Source organism: Setaria viridis, chromosome 9, assembly GCF_005286985.2.
Source record: "Setaria viridis chromosome 9, Setaria_viridis_v4.0, whole genome shotgun sequence".
NCBI classification, from domain to species: domain Eukaryota; kingdom Viridiplantae; phylum Streptophyta; class Magnoliopsida; order Poales; family Poaceae; genus Setaria; species Setaria viridis.
Genome location: NC_048271.2, coordinates 48,280,656 through 48,293,594, shown reverse-complemented (window position 1 = coordinate 48,293,594; position 12,939 = coordinate 48,280,656). Strand labels below are relative to the sequence as shown.

Here is a 12,939-nt window from a genome sequence, read left to right as displayed (position 1 = left end):
ACAAGGGTTCTATGACACGCCTTCCCGAACTCATGTCCTTGCTTTGCTCAATCATCACAAATAAACTGAAGTTCCTTCATTGCAAATTACTTGTACATGATTCTGACACTTCCCAACCGTGCTCTCAAACGGTCAAACCTGTCATCGGACGTGGTCTAAAAAAACGTCACCGGGCGTCGCAACACGAATCACACACAACGCGACGCAACGATCGCGAACTGACCAGTCGGGCTAGAACCGAAAAGGCTCACGCGGCCTATAAAAGCCCACAACACCGCGGCCTTGGCCCAAGTAGAAGGCTTAACCGGATCGGGCTATATCTGATCTCTCACGTGCCGCCCCCGCCCCTCCGCTGCATATCTCTCGTCGGTCCGTACTCTCGTCGCCTACCCTTCCCCAGCGGCACACGCGGACGCCTTCGAACCCTAGTCACCCGCGACCCCCCTGCAGTCCCCCGACGCCTCCTGCCCCCGGCGGCGGCTGCGGCATCTGCGTCAGCGAAGATGTCGGGCGGCTTCTTCCGGGTAAGCTGCCCACTCGTTGCCTCGATCTATCTAGCTCGCGTTTCGTCCCTCCGTCGTTGTTCGGGGTCGTCGGATCTGCGTCTGTGAGAGAGGCCGCGCTGATTCCCCGTGGCTTTTGCGCAGGGGACGTCCGCTGACCAGGACACGCGCTTCTCCAACAAGCAGGCCAAGCTGCTCAAGACGCAGAAGTTCGCGCCTGAGCTTGACCACTTGGTTAGTTCGTTCGTTCACTCGTGTGCTTCGTTTCTCAATTTGGCTGTAATTAGCGCTGAATGTTTCGGGGTTATAGCTGTTACCTTCAAGGGCATGCTCTGATTCTGGGATTTTGTGCTTGGGGTTGGTGATAGGTGGACATGTCAAAGGTCAAGATGGATGTGATGAAGCCCTGGATCGCCAAGCGAGTCACTGAGCTTCTCGGGTTCGAGGACGAAGTGCTTATCAACTTCATCTATGGCCTCCTCGAAGAGAAGGTGAAGTTTCTACTAAAGACACGCTTTATTCGTGTCTAGCAATGTTGCATGTTTATTACGCCCTTATGGAATAGTGTGCGCATGGTGCATCAATAGGTACCAAATTTGATTGAATTTTTCATTGAAAAAAGCAGTCTCTCCTACTTGGTACCTGTAGGCATGCCTGGATTACAGTGGATTTAGTCTAAGCAGCTTCAGTAATGTAGCTAAGAAACTACAGAGCAGCTATTTTATGATCTAGCTCAGGAATTAGAACTGAAATACTGCTTTAGTTTAGGAGTCAACACAAACCTGAGAGCATATGCAGGCTTGTTTGGACAGTGGCTTGTAATCTGATCAATCATGTGAAGATAATCCTAGCCAATTTCTGATTTCACAAAATTCCAACTGGATTCAGTTATGCCTTGTAGCCAAGCAATGTCCCCATCTTGTGTGTTACAGTTGCTTGTGCATGATGAGAAATCTTTCTGCTGGGAAGTTGTATTTCTGACTGCTATGCCATATAGTCCAATGTTGCTCAGCTATAGAATTGGTTTTTTTTAATGTCTTTCAAAATCACATACAGTACATCCATATTGTTTCTTTTGTAATGTGTAATATTATTTCACTTGTATCATAGATGATAACTGATGCCGATGAGGTGTGTTTATGCCTTTTTTTTTCAATGGCAGGAGGCGGATGGGAAGAAGATCCAGATCCAGCTGACAGGGTTCATGGAGAAGAACACAGTGAAGTTCATGAAGGAGCTCTGGGGCCTCCTCTTAAGTGCGCAACAGAATGCCAGTGGGGTACCTCAACAGTTTCTAGATGAAAAGGAGGCTGAAATACAGCAGAGAAAGGTTTGTTTGACTAAAAATATATTAGTGTACTGTCACCAATTTGACCGGTGCCTGTTGGATATGCTATTTTCAATTAAGGCCAATTGCACATTTGCCACCAGTTCGAACCATAGCTGTACATTTGCCACTAAAAAGACTAAACTGCATATTTGCCATCGGATAGGCTGGTCAAACATTGGACTGCCGCACCTCATGAAATCCGTTTGACTGACGCAAATTGCCCTCTCTGTGCTACGATACGCTGTCCTCGCATGTGGATGCATTGTCAATGAAGTTGGGGAGGAGTGTGGCAGCGTCAGCATGCAGTGGAGGAGCAGGTCCTTGGGTTGCAGGCGACGAGAAGCTCCAAATCAGCCACTCCTGCTCCCGATTCAGTGGCGTTGCCGTGCATTTTGGCAGCCACTGTGACTTCTCATTTGATGTTGGCCCCTCCTCCCGCCGTAGATCCACCCGAGGCCAACCTCCTTGCCGAGCTCCTCATTCCTGCAGCCCGACCTGCTTCTCCACCGGTTTTGATGGCAAATTTACAACTTATGGTTTTATAAAGGCAAATTTAAGTTAAGATCAAAGTAGTGGCAGATGCGCAATTTACCCTTTCAAGTTTCAATTAACTCAGATCATTCATATGGGAGTTTATGGCCTTTTGGGTCCTTAAGCACTGTAAGCACAACAATGGTAGTTTGTTCATATGGCAGAATGCATATATTTTTATGGGCCATTTTGAGTGATCACCGTGGATGGCTATTAGAAGCTTAGTTTCTCCATTCTTTGGTTGCGATTTTTAGACTTTCGGGGTTTAGTGGGGCCTTTTAAATTCTTTGTTCATCCCATGAAACTATAATAATTTTCAGAGATCATTGAAATGTTGGTCATATTTCATTTTCAGAAATGTGAAAGTCTTATACTTAATGCAGGCGGAGGATGATAGAATTGCACAGGAGATCCAAAAGAAGCGGGAGAAAGAGGGAATAGACTTAGAACTGGAGAAGCAGAAAATGATGGTGAGCATTTCAGCCATTTTTTTGTATCATTGATTTTAGGTTATATCGTGACATCTTTTGTTTCTGATGGTATTCAGATAGCTTCTCCGATTATTTGGGTTCATATCATTCTTTACCTCAACTACTGTAGGATGGGGATACTAGCAACTCAAGATCCTATGGTGATCCAAATGGCTCTGCTTTAAATAAAACAAATATCGATGCCACGGAAGAAATGGAATTGGACTTCAAGCGCAGCTCAAGAACAAAGAACCGGTCAGTGTTTTTTATGGCTTTAACTACATCTTAAATGCATGCTTCACACTATGCTATCACTGTATGCCTATATTTAGAGGATCCAGTCCTTTGCATTGTGACTATTTATTTTCCGAAGACCAATCTTTGTGTTTTACCTGTAACCAGTCAGCTTGTGGTTGCCACCCTTTATTACTGACTTATGTAAGAAACTGTCATCACCAATCAAAATTTAGGCCACTCCTCTTAAGTAAAACTTTTTATTAATGCATCAGTGTATTTTGAGAACAGTTAAATAGCTAATAGATATTAAGTAATTATGTTCAAAAGGCTGTCGTGATCTGAAATCTTTCTAAACCGTCATGAATTTTTAGATAAATCATTGTAAGTATGCAAACCATCATTCTACTGTTTTCTTTCTTATCTTTAACACTGATGTTTCTTTTCTCAAATAGCCTAATCACGTTGTAGGGTTTGTTCTAGGTGAAATTACTGTGGAGAATAAATTTATTGATTTTTTTCCTTCCAGGGGAAGTCGCAGATCCAGGAGCATATCTTTGTCGCCCCGTGGTAGGCAAAGATCTATTTCTCCCAGAAAGCGTTCTCGATCTCCTTCCAGGCGTTCCCGCTCCATTGATAGACATCGTAGATCATCACGGCGTTCAACTTCACCTAGACGCTCTGCTTCTCCCCGAAGGCATTCTCCAAGAAGTACCCCTTCAATTTCTAGAAGGAGATCACCTTATTCAAGGAGAGGGTCACCTTCGCTGTCAAGGTATCCGTCCCCACCTTCACGCAGGAGATCTCCTCTTCGCAGAAAATCACCATCATCTGGATCACGAAGGTCACCTTCTCCTCGCCATCGTCGTTCACCAGCTCGTGCGCCAAGGAGGTCACCATCTCCTGCACGTCGAAGGTCTCCTGTTCGACACAGATTTTCACCAGGCAGACATCGATCTCCATCTCCAGCAAGGCGTAGGCCAAGGTCCCCATCTCCAGGAAGGCGAAGGCCAAGGTCCCCATCTCCTGGAAGGCGCAGGCCACGGTCCCCATCTCCAGGAAGGCGCAGACCACGGTCCCCATCTCCTGGAAGCCGCAGGCCACGCTCCCCATCTCCTGGAAGACGTAGGCCATGGTCTCGATCGCCAGTAAAACGTCGGTCCCCATCTCCAAAACGCCGAAGGAGATCCCCAAGTTCACCGAAAACTCGTTATGCAAATCGACGTCCATCTCCACAGCGGAGAAGGTAAATCTGCAGCGATACTTTCTTTCCACCTCTCTATGCATGGAATCAGCAACCAATTCTGATATATCAATACCTGCAGGAGTATCAGTCCGTACAGTAGCAAAAGTCCTAATCGTTCTCGCCGGAGTTTGAGTGTGGAGATTGAGAAAGGAACAAATGGCACCCCCTCCACTAAAGACAGAGTTGTGCCTGAAAGGTAACATAGTTTTCTTTTGAGATATGTTTATCAGGAACTATTCCCTTACGATACCTAAGGAACCAAAAAAAATATTTTTAGATATGCTCTTTTGCTTGTATCCAGAAACTAGTACCTTACAGCCAATATTGTCTTAGGGACCGAGAACGAAGATCAGGTGATGATAGTGACAGGGATGGTGCAAGGACTGGTGATCATCGTTCCCCAGATTCTGAACGTAGGTTGTCAAATTCCTTGAGGCCGCCAAATAATGAAGAAAGAAACTCCACACGTGATAGGTGTGTATTTTTCTGCATTGTGTTGTATATGCTTTCTTCCATATTCTGCCCTTAGAGAACATATTTGGATGTTGAAAGGTCTCATCATCTGTTTGGCGGTTCTTTCAGGAGCTCAGGGAAACAATTACCTAGTCAGGACAGCACAGATACAAGTGGAGATGAGGACGAAGGCAGTCGTGCTAGGTTGGTGCCATATTTTCCTCTATTGTGCTTGTAAAATTGTTTCCCTTGCATTTTCTCAATATTAATGTTGTTTCTCTATTCCTGTTTCAGAGAGAGTGCACGAAAAGCAAATTCAGCACGTAGGAAAACCAAGGATTTCTCAGCAGATCGGCAGCTGAATAAAGTTGGAGCTGGTGTCTTAAGCCCTGGAGAAAAATCTCCATTCATGTTACAAAGGTTGGATTCCCTTTCTGAAACTGCTTTTAGTTCTTGAGAATTGAATGCTCGCTGGAACTACTGTGTGCTCTGTACCCATAGCTTTCTGCTACTATTTGAACCACTTTGCAACACTACCTTTTTCCCTAATGTACAGAACCTTAATATATGTTGTAATTCTCTTATTGAAAACTGCATAATACTATATAAATCTCAGATGAAGATTTATTCTCTGATAGTGTCTTCTTCATCCCTTGAGTATGAAGGCATGTGGTTGACAAGTTTATACAGACCTATCGTTTTGGTGGATGTGCCATTTGTTACTGTTATATATTCAGGGCCAGTTTGGTAGGGCTCCAGCTCCTCCTAAAATGAGAAGGAGCTGGAGGAGCCACTTTTTTTGGCTCTGGCTTCTCCATATAAAACGGCCCCGGCTCCTCTAGTGCTCCAAGGGTGGAGCCGTTTTTGACCAAACTGTTTGGTAGGGCTTCAGCTGGAGCCGCAGGAGAAGCCAGAGCTGGAGCCCTACCAAACTGGCCCTCAGTTATAACTATGATGATGTCATCGTAAAATAAGTGCGATCTTGCTAAATACATGTGTAGCTATATATATATATCAGAAAGCACCATCTTGCTCAGCACAATGTGCATCTTCTCAGCAATTGTATGATATTGTTTTCTGTTTTCCAGTGGCAAGGGCGTCCAGAAGAAACACCCTGATCAACTGTCTGAATCATCAGAAGATGAGCTTGTTGGTAGAAGAATGAAGCGTAGAACTGATTCTCCTGATGAGCGTTCCCCACCTAGAATTGAAAAAGATGACTCGCATTCAAAGGATGAGAGGAACAGTGAGCGTGCCGTGAGGGGTTCACGTGATGATTCTGATAATGCTACTGGGGCAAAGAAATATTTTTCTAAAGTCAATGAGGGCTCCCAATCGGAAGATGGAAGTCCTGTCAAAAAGCTCAAGAAAAGAACAGATGTTAAAAGCCACATTGATTCTGGCAGTTCAGGGTCCGAAGAACCTGACAAACATAGATCCCATTCTGAGAAGCAAAGGAACAAGAAGGCCCATAAGCATAAGAAACAGTATGATGATAGTTCTGAGTCTGATTCCGAGCCAGATGGCAAAGAGGCAAAGAGGAGGAGGAAGGAAGAAAAGAAGCTAAGAAAAGAAGAAAGACGTCGTAGACGTGAAGAGCGGCATCGCAGAAGGGCAGAACGCCATGCCAGCAAACAAAAGTCGAAGCATTCTGATACTGTTGCACCTTCAGATTCTGAGAAGGATCGGGATTCTGATTCAGATGTTGATGTTAGGAAAAGAGGTTCACCCGTGGGCAGAGAAGAGTCTGATCAGAAGAAACTTGAAATCGAGCTTCGTGAGAAGGCCCTTGAATCTCTTAGAGCCAAGAAAGCCATCAACAACTAGCCTGAGAATTTTATTCCGACGCATTTGAGTTTCTATTTTCAAGTGCTTATCTCAATGTTATGGAAGTGTGGTTATATGATGCCTATTTAATGTTCTGTATGTTTATGTGGCAGTTGATCTGAGGATTCCTGATCTGTTTCCTTGATGCAGCTGCGTGCAGGCTTAGCTGCCAGTTATCTGGTAATGTTTGCTTCTACAGATTTGTATGAACCATAACACTGAAATGGAGATATTTATGTTTCGTGAATTGCTTGGTTTTGTTTTCTTTCCTTAACTGGAAGTTGATATTCTGAATTTCTGATAAGTTCTATACTAGCGTACCTTGTTGTGTAATTTGTTAAAAATATATATTAGTGAAACCTAGCATAGCTATATTACATTATTCATTTACTGGAAAGTAATAAGGAAGATTGATTTTGGATAAGGGCACCCCTGGGCTTGCTGTGAAATGATACCTGCTTATTTATTTTTCCACTTTTGTGGACACCTTGCTGCTACTTTGTTGATTTGAATTTGGATTATTGGCAGATTAGCACCATGTGCACAAGCTTTTTATGTTCCTCAGGATGATTTGATCCACGCCTCAACAAAAACAAGTTGGTAACATTGTTGATTGGAAAGTCTGCTAAAGCATTCCTTCTTACCAGTTGTTTGGTCGGTGCTGCTTAGTTTCAGGTTTGTGCAGTAGCCAATATATTTGATTGCTATATCACGCAGGTAAATATTTGATGCTATAGCCATCATTCTTTTCAGAAACGTAGTTTTAATGCTGACTTAAGAGAAAGTGAAAAAAAATATACCATGATAAACTTTTATGCTTGGAATATGAAACCACCAAACCAGCTGATGATTTGAGCTACAAACAGTATTTGCAGAAATCATCTTCCACCTGGGATGACCTCCATCTTTAGTTTGCCAACTTAGGCTATTACTTGCTGTCCAATGATGCATGGGCATGTGTGCTTTAGAAAGAAAAAACCGGGGGACAGGGGGAGCTTCCTGTTCTCCTTGTTGATTAGTGCCCTGAGTTTATAGAATCTTTATTGACTGGTAATACTATGGTTCCTTTTCTTGGCTTTGACCGTTATCTTGGTTTTCCATGTTCATCCTCATGACAAATCTAGCATAGTTTTTAACTGACGGCTTAAATAGCGTGCTAGTGCTGTTTCTTTTCGAAGAGGTAGAATAGCTTTGGAGTCATCCAATTCAGTACTAGTTGTACAAAATGCGTTCATGCATTTGGGAGACCACGTGTAACCAAATCATGCTTTCATCTGTTCACCTTTGATCTGTGGGTCACTGATGTTGAGACTTAAGGCTACTCAGTTCATTTATGTTGGGTTGCAAGCACTTTGTGCCCTTCTCTATGTTGGTTTGGATGTAGCATCCTACCGACACCAGCACATTTAGAATTCAGTGTCTTGTGTAGACGTGCACGTCAATCGATTATTATATTAGCATTTATGGAGATGTGATGCTGAGTATTTTTGTTGCTGCGACCTAGGGTTGTGTTCGGGGAGATCAGCATGCTTTGGTTAGTCGTGGATTCAGATTGCAGCATTTTGTAATCTGAAATTTTATGGAGCCAAAAAAGTGCAACAAATTTGAACAGTCATTAGAAATTTCTTGTGTGCTGTCATGTTAATTCCCAGGAGGGGACACGTGAGGAACTCAGTTCCAGCTAGTCGCCAAGGGGCAGTGAGTTGTTGCCAACAGTAGCGACCACTGGAATCTGAGTTCTTACGAAGGTGTATCCCTAAACGTGGCGTCAGCGTCACATGGGAATGCTTCTTTAGAAATTGCAAATTTACATTTAGTTTAATTAACAATGCAATCTTATGTGTACTCCATTATTTTCTTAGCTTGTTCCAGTGTATCCTTATGATCTGTTTCACTGTTTGGATGCCCTTCAACCTACTTTCCCCCATTCATTGAAAATGCTATATTTACATCTCTGTCCGATGCAACAAATCCCTGTGTTTACATCGCACTGTTTTGACGCCAGCTTTATTTACGCCCCATTCTTTATGTGCACTGGAATCGTTATTTGCGCAGTTCACAATGCTTTCATTATTTGTATTTTTCTTTAGCTTGCCCAGTTGTTTGCTGGCGCGCTTGATTAGACCAGGTTTGCGTATGCGTGAGCATACAACATATAAATGTTTGTCTATCAAAATGCGTTTTTTATATCTTATCTGGGCTGTAGCCTGTTGGTCGAGAAAGGGACGCCTGGAATTTGTTGCGACTGTTCGTGACGTTCTGCACCCAATGTATCTCATTGGTGCATCGCGATGGGTTGTCACTTTTATTTTTTTTCTCGCCCCGTGATGTCAGTAGATGATCGCCATGCCATCATTGGTGTTCCTTTCCATCACGAAAAACAGCTCCCTGTCATTGGAAATTTGCCGTTGTCAGTGTGCGCAGCGTTTGCACTCTACACCGGTGGCTGCGCTCAGCAATCGCGCTTTGCTCCCTCTACTTGTAGTCTGGCGCCTGCCTCGCTAAATTTGGTGGCCTTCGGAGCTATGATTGCTACCCAAATAAGGCCAGCGAATTCATCTTCTACCGCAGCACCCGCGCAGACTGCAGACGCCCGGCGACCGCTTTGCCCCAGCTGTGTTAGGACCTGGTCGCCCTGCCAAAAAGTCCAAGAGCTCTGCCTACTGTTCCCAGGCGCGGGGCTCGGACGCTCGGTCACCGCTCGTGCCGCTCTCCCCGTTCGGTCCGATCCACACGTGCGGTGCAATGCAATGCCGTGTTGGTCGCGGCCACGTTCATTTGCAGAATGGCAAGTTGGTTGGACTATTTTGGATCTTTCCTTGTTTTGGAAGCGAGAGCCGGTTGGACTCGGAACAGTTGCTCCGCGAACATGCATGGGACCGGGACAAGGTCGTGCTCGTAGGGATGGAACGGGACTCCTCGTTCCTCACAGTGCCTGGGACGTTGACCCGTCATCTACTCATCTTCCGCCCGTAGCTGTTCGAAATTGAACGCCGCGAGAGCTAGCCCTGTTCGCTTCAGCTTATTCAGTCAGCTTATTAGCTACCAAACAGTGTTTTTCTCTCACAACAAATCAGCCGCTTCAGTTTTTCAGCCGGCTTATAAGCTGAAGCGAACAGGCCCAACTCGCCACGCAGACTCCTGCCTAGCTGCATTGACACGGCCCCGAACCTCTGATGACGGTAGTCGGGCCAGTATAGCTGCGTCTGCGTACGCGTCGCAAATGGTAGCGCACGAATTTATTTGCATGCGCGCCCGCACTTCAGCAGTGCAGCTACCTTGCCGACGGCAAACAGTCCGCCGGTTGAATGGCGCGACTGCTCCCACGTGGGGAGGTTGGGTCTGCGAGCGGCCATGCGCGCGTGCGTTGCCGACACCGTGGTCGCGCTCCCGCTCCGTGCCATGCCTCGCGCGGGCACCGGCTGCCCCAGTGCCCCTGGCCGGGTACGTGCTACGTGGTGGGGCTGGTGGCACCGTCGCCCCGGCACGCTAGCCAACGGTCGGGATGGGTGAAAATTCCCGGTGCGCCTCGGTCACTCACGCCCATGCTAGCTCGCCGCAGCGCGCCTGCCTTGCCCGTGGCGTCTCCGTGAGTCAAGGCAGCGCACGTCGCGTCGTGGGTCGGGAGGACTGCTCAACTGCAGGCGCGTACGCTGCTCGTGTGCATGGAGGTGGAGGAGAGCGTGGGTCGCACAGCGGCGGTCGGGGAGAAGTTGGTGAGGTCAAATCCGTGGAAATGTCAAGCCTAATCCGGGTGCGAGGCGTGGGGGGTGGCCGGGTGGGGGCTTTACTTCCTGAACGGGCTAGGCAAAGCGGGGACGGCCGGACGCGTCGCACAGCGGTGGAGGGCCCCGGCGCGCGCGGCCGCGGTGCAGAACAAGGTCAGGTCCGATGTGAACGCCTGCACTCCAAAGGCCCAACCACCGCTAGCTGCTTCCTTCCCTTCTCAACGAGACGGGACACGGGCATCGCCACGCCAACTTGGATCACACTTCGGAAATCAAATCAAATCAGACACATCGCCCATCCATACCGGAGTCACGCCTACCCTACCATCCTTTGCCTTTGGGGGAGAGAGGGATCGATCTAGATTCTAGAGAGATGGGAATGGACATTGGAGAGACGGGAGTCACGAGAGGTAAGTTGGGGCATTGGGATATTCCTACCTGCACGAAATCACGGCACTAGCAGCAAGGCGAATAAGCTTTTTTTTTTTGGCACGAAGGTTCTTTTCCGCTCCGCACACCGTTGTAGCGTGTGAGTCTGTGAGAGAGAGTGAGCAGGCGATGGACATATATGGCATGTTCTCCGAGCATCCAAAGACGGGCAGCGAACAGTAGGCGATCGATCCCTTTCGTTTCGTGCGGGTTTGGAACATGTAGACACACGAGCACACGCACTCACACACCTGTCACTTCGTTTCGTTTCGTTTCACCTCACCCGCCCAGTGTCGTACCGGTGGGTGTAGGGCACAGTGCCGCCATGTCGCCGTCTCCATGGGGCCATCCATGCCCCTCTAATTTAACCACCAAGTCCATCGGCGGTGACAAGCTTCATTCAGCTAACCCCGGTAGCTAGCTGCTGCTGCTACTGCTCCGTGATGAGATGAGAGCATTTCTTCCTGTCCGGGTGGTGAGCTGATATGGGAAAAGGGGTGAGGGAAGGAATGGGTCGAGCAGTAGTGGGGGAAGCTCTTGACGGGACGGGGCTTTTCCTGGAGGCAGACAAGAATTCAGCAGCGGCGCTCGATTCGGAGCGGATGGAATTTTGCTGACCGGCGAATTTGGCTGCTCCCTTTTTAGTGTTCCCGATCATGTTTCAGCTTGTGCTTGGAGCATCGTAAAAATGGCAAAAAAGCAGTCCTGAGTGCTACTGCGTCGTTGTTGATCGTTGTACTTCGCTTGTTAAGACTAGGTGACCAGCGCGTTGCTTTCTTGGATAGTTTATTTCGTTCGCCAGCCAGTATTGCTCTCCAGTTTTTTTATGCTCCAACAGTCCATGATCGTCGAAACATCATGGATTAGATGATTGTGCATGCGTCTTACATAAAGAAATTGAAGTACCCGTGCCAGTGTGGCAGTGTGTGTGTGTAACGATTTGCATCCGTAATCCATTACAGCACTAATCTACCAAAGATTTTTAGATTTCCAACACTTACCTCATTTGCATGCTCCCTTCTCCCCACCCCTTCACCATTCCCTGTCAGTATGAGCCTTTTTTTGGGGGAGCCGGACCTGAATTCATTACCAAGATGGAACAAAGTTACTCCCTCCATTCCTGTTTACAAGGCATGGCATGGCATGGCACGGCACGGTCTCCCAAATTAGACTTTGATCATTTATTTATTTATATTATATTATATTATTTATAGCTCTAAACTTATAATCATTGGAGAGTACATTTGATTACAAATCCAACCATGTTTACATTAAAAAAATAAAAAAATAAATTACTAAATTATTAGTCAAAGATTATAAAGTTTGAATATGTGCATCTTCTAAACAGAAAAGGAGGGAGTACATAGTTTCCAACAGTTTCCAACTTTTTGTTAACGACCACCTTACACGTGCCATATCAAAACCTAGCACGGCAGCTTAAACAACGCCTAATAACCTCCCCCGCATGAATCCAGCACATGTAAACACGTCCTGTGAACACCCTTCACCACTACTCTATGTAGATCCAATGCATGGCTTAATCTGTCAAGCACTTGTGTACTTGCTCATGGTGCATGGCGGCGAAGAACCCCAGACTACGTGAGTCTGAAATAATGGTAAGGCGAATTCATATGAAATGGATGTATCCGTCAGCGAAAAGGTAGATTGATCTAAGAAATAATAAACTAGCAAAATGGAGTGTCAAGATCAGCGGGTCTCCTCATAGTGAAGTTCAAAGTCAGCAATTAACATAGTTTATTTTGAAAGAACTTAAGTATTATTTTTTACAAATTCAGAATCATTCTGAGAGTTCTTCAATGGAATGATGATCAAACCTAAGAACCAAATTGGGGTATGAGGAGCAAATAAAGAAACATGTGCATTTGGCGTCATCAGTTCATGGCAATATGGTATAATTATAACATCTAACATGTAGGCCCTGGCCTTCCCACAAGATGTAGAGCAGAATTCAAGAACAAGGCTTGTCTAAAAATGAAATGAATGGAGATTAACTTAGCAGTTCAGATGAAACTGATTCGCGTAACTAGCTCAGCTCGTTGATGCTTGCAGAAACGTCAAGAGCCGATAGAATGATGAGCCAGTAAGCATTGGTCGATGCTAATTCGCAAATACTAATAGGAATCGTGCATTATTAACTCCACAGGCTCCAAATAGAAGAGAGAAGAAA

At 46.0% G+C, this 12,939-nt stretch overlaps 1 protein-coding gene across 4 annotated transcripts; it reads left to right on the top strand.

The window, feature by feature from the left end:
* Positions 1 to 345: 345 nt before the first annotated feature.
* LOC117837368 (uncharacterized) lies at positions 346 to 8,488 on the top strand. 4 transcript variants are annotated; one of them, XR_004636329.2, is made up of 14 exons: positions 346 to 524; positions 648 to 737; positions 872 to 994; positions 1,666 to 1,833; positions 2,748 to 2,834; positions 2,965 to 3,089; positions 3,598 to 4,314; positions 4,394 to 4,510; positions 4,648 to 4,788; positions 4,897 to 4,971; positions 5,062 to 5,187; positions 5,856 to 6,774; positions 7,123 to 7,269; positions 8,099 to 8,488. XR_004636329.2 is itself a non-coding variant. In XM_034716976.2 (12 exons), exons 1-12 carry the CDS (start codon positions 504 to 506, stop codon positions 6,592 to 6,594), a joined length of 2,529 nt encoding a protein of 842 aa, XP_034572867.1. In that variant the 5' UTR covers positions 346 to 503; the 3' UTR covers positions 6,595 to 6,841. The 4 variants fall into 4 exon arrangements, 1 of the variants encoding a protein (XP_034572867.1); XR_011897165.1 differs by having other exon boundaries at positions 7,461 to 8,488; XR_004636328.2 differs by having other exon boundaries at positions 7,123 to 8,488.
* Positions 8,489 to 12,939: the final 4,451 nt, after the last annotated feature.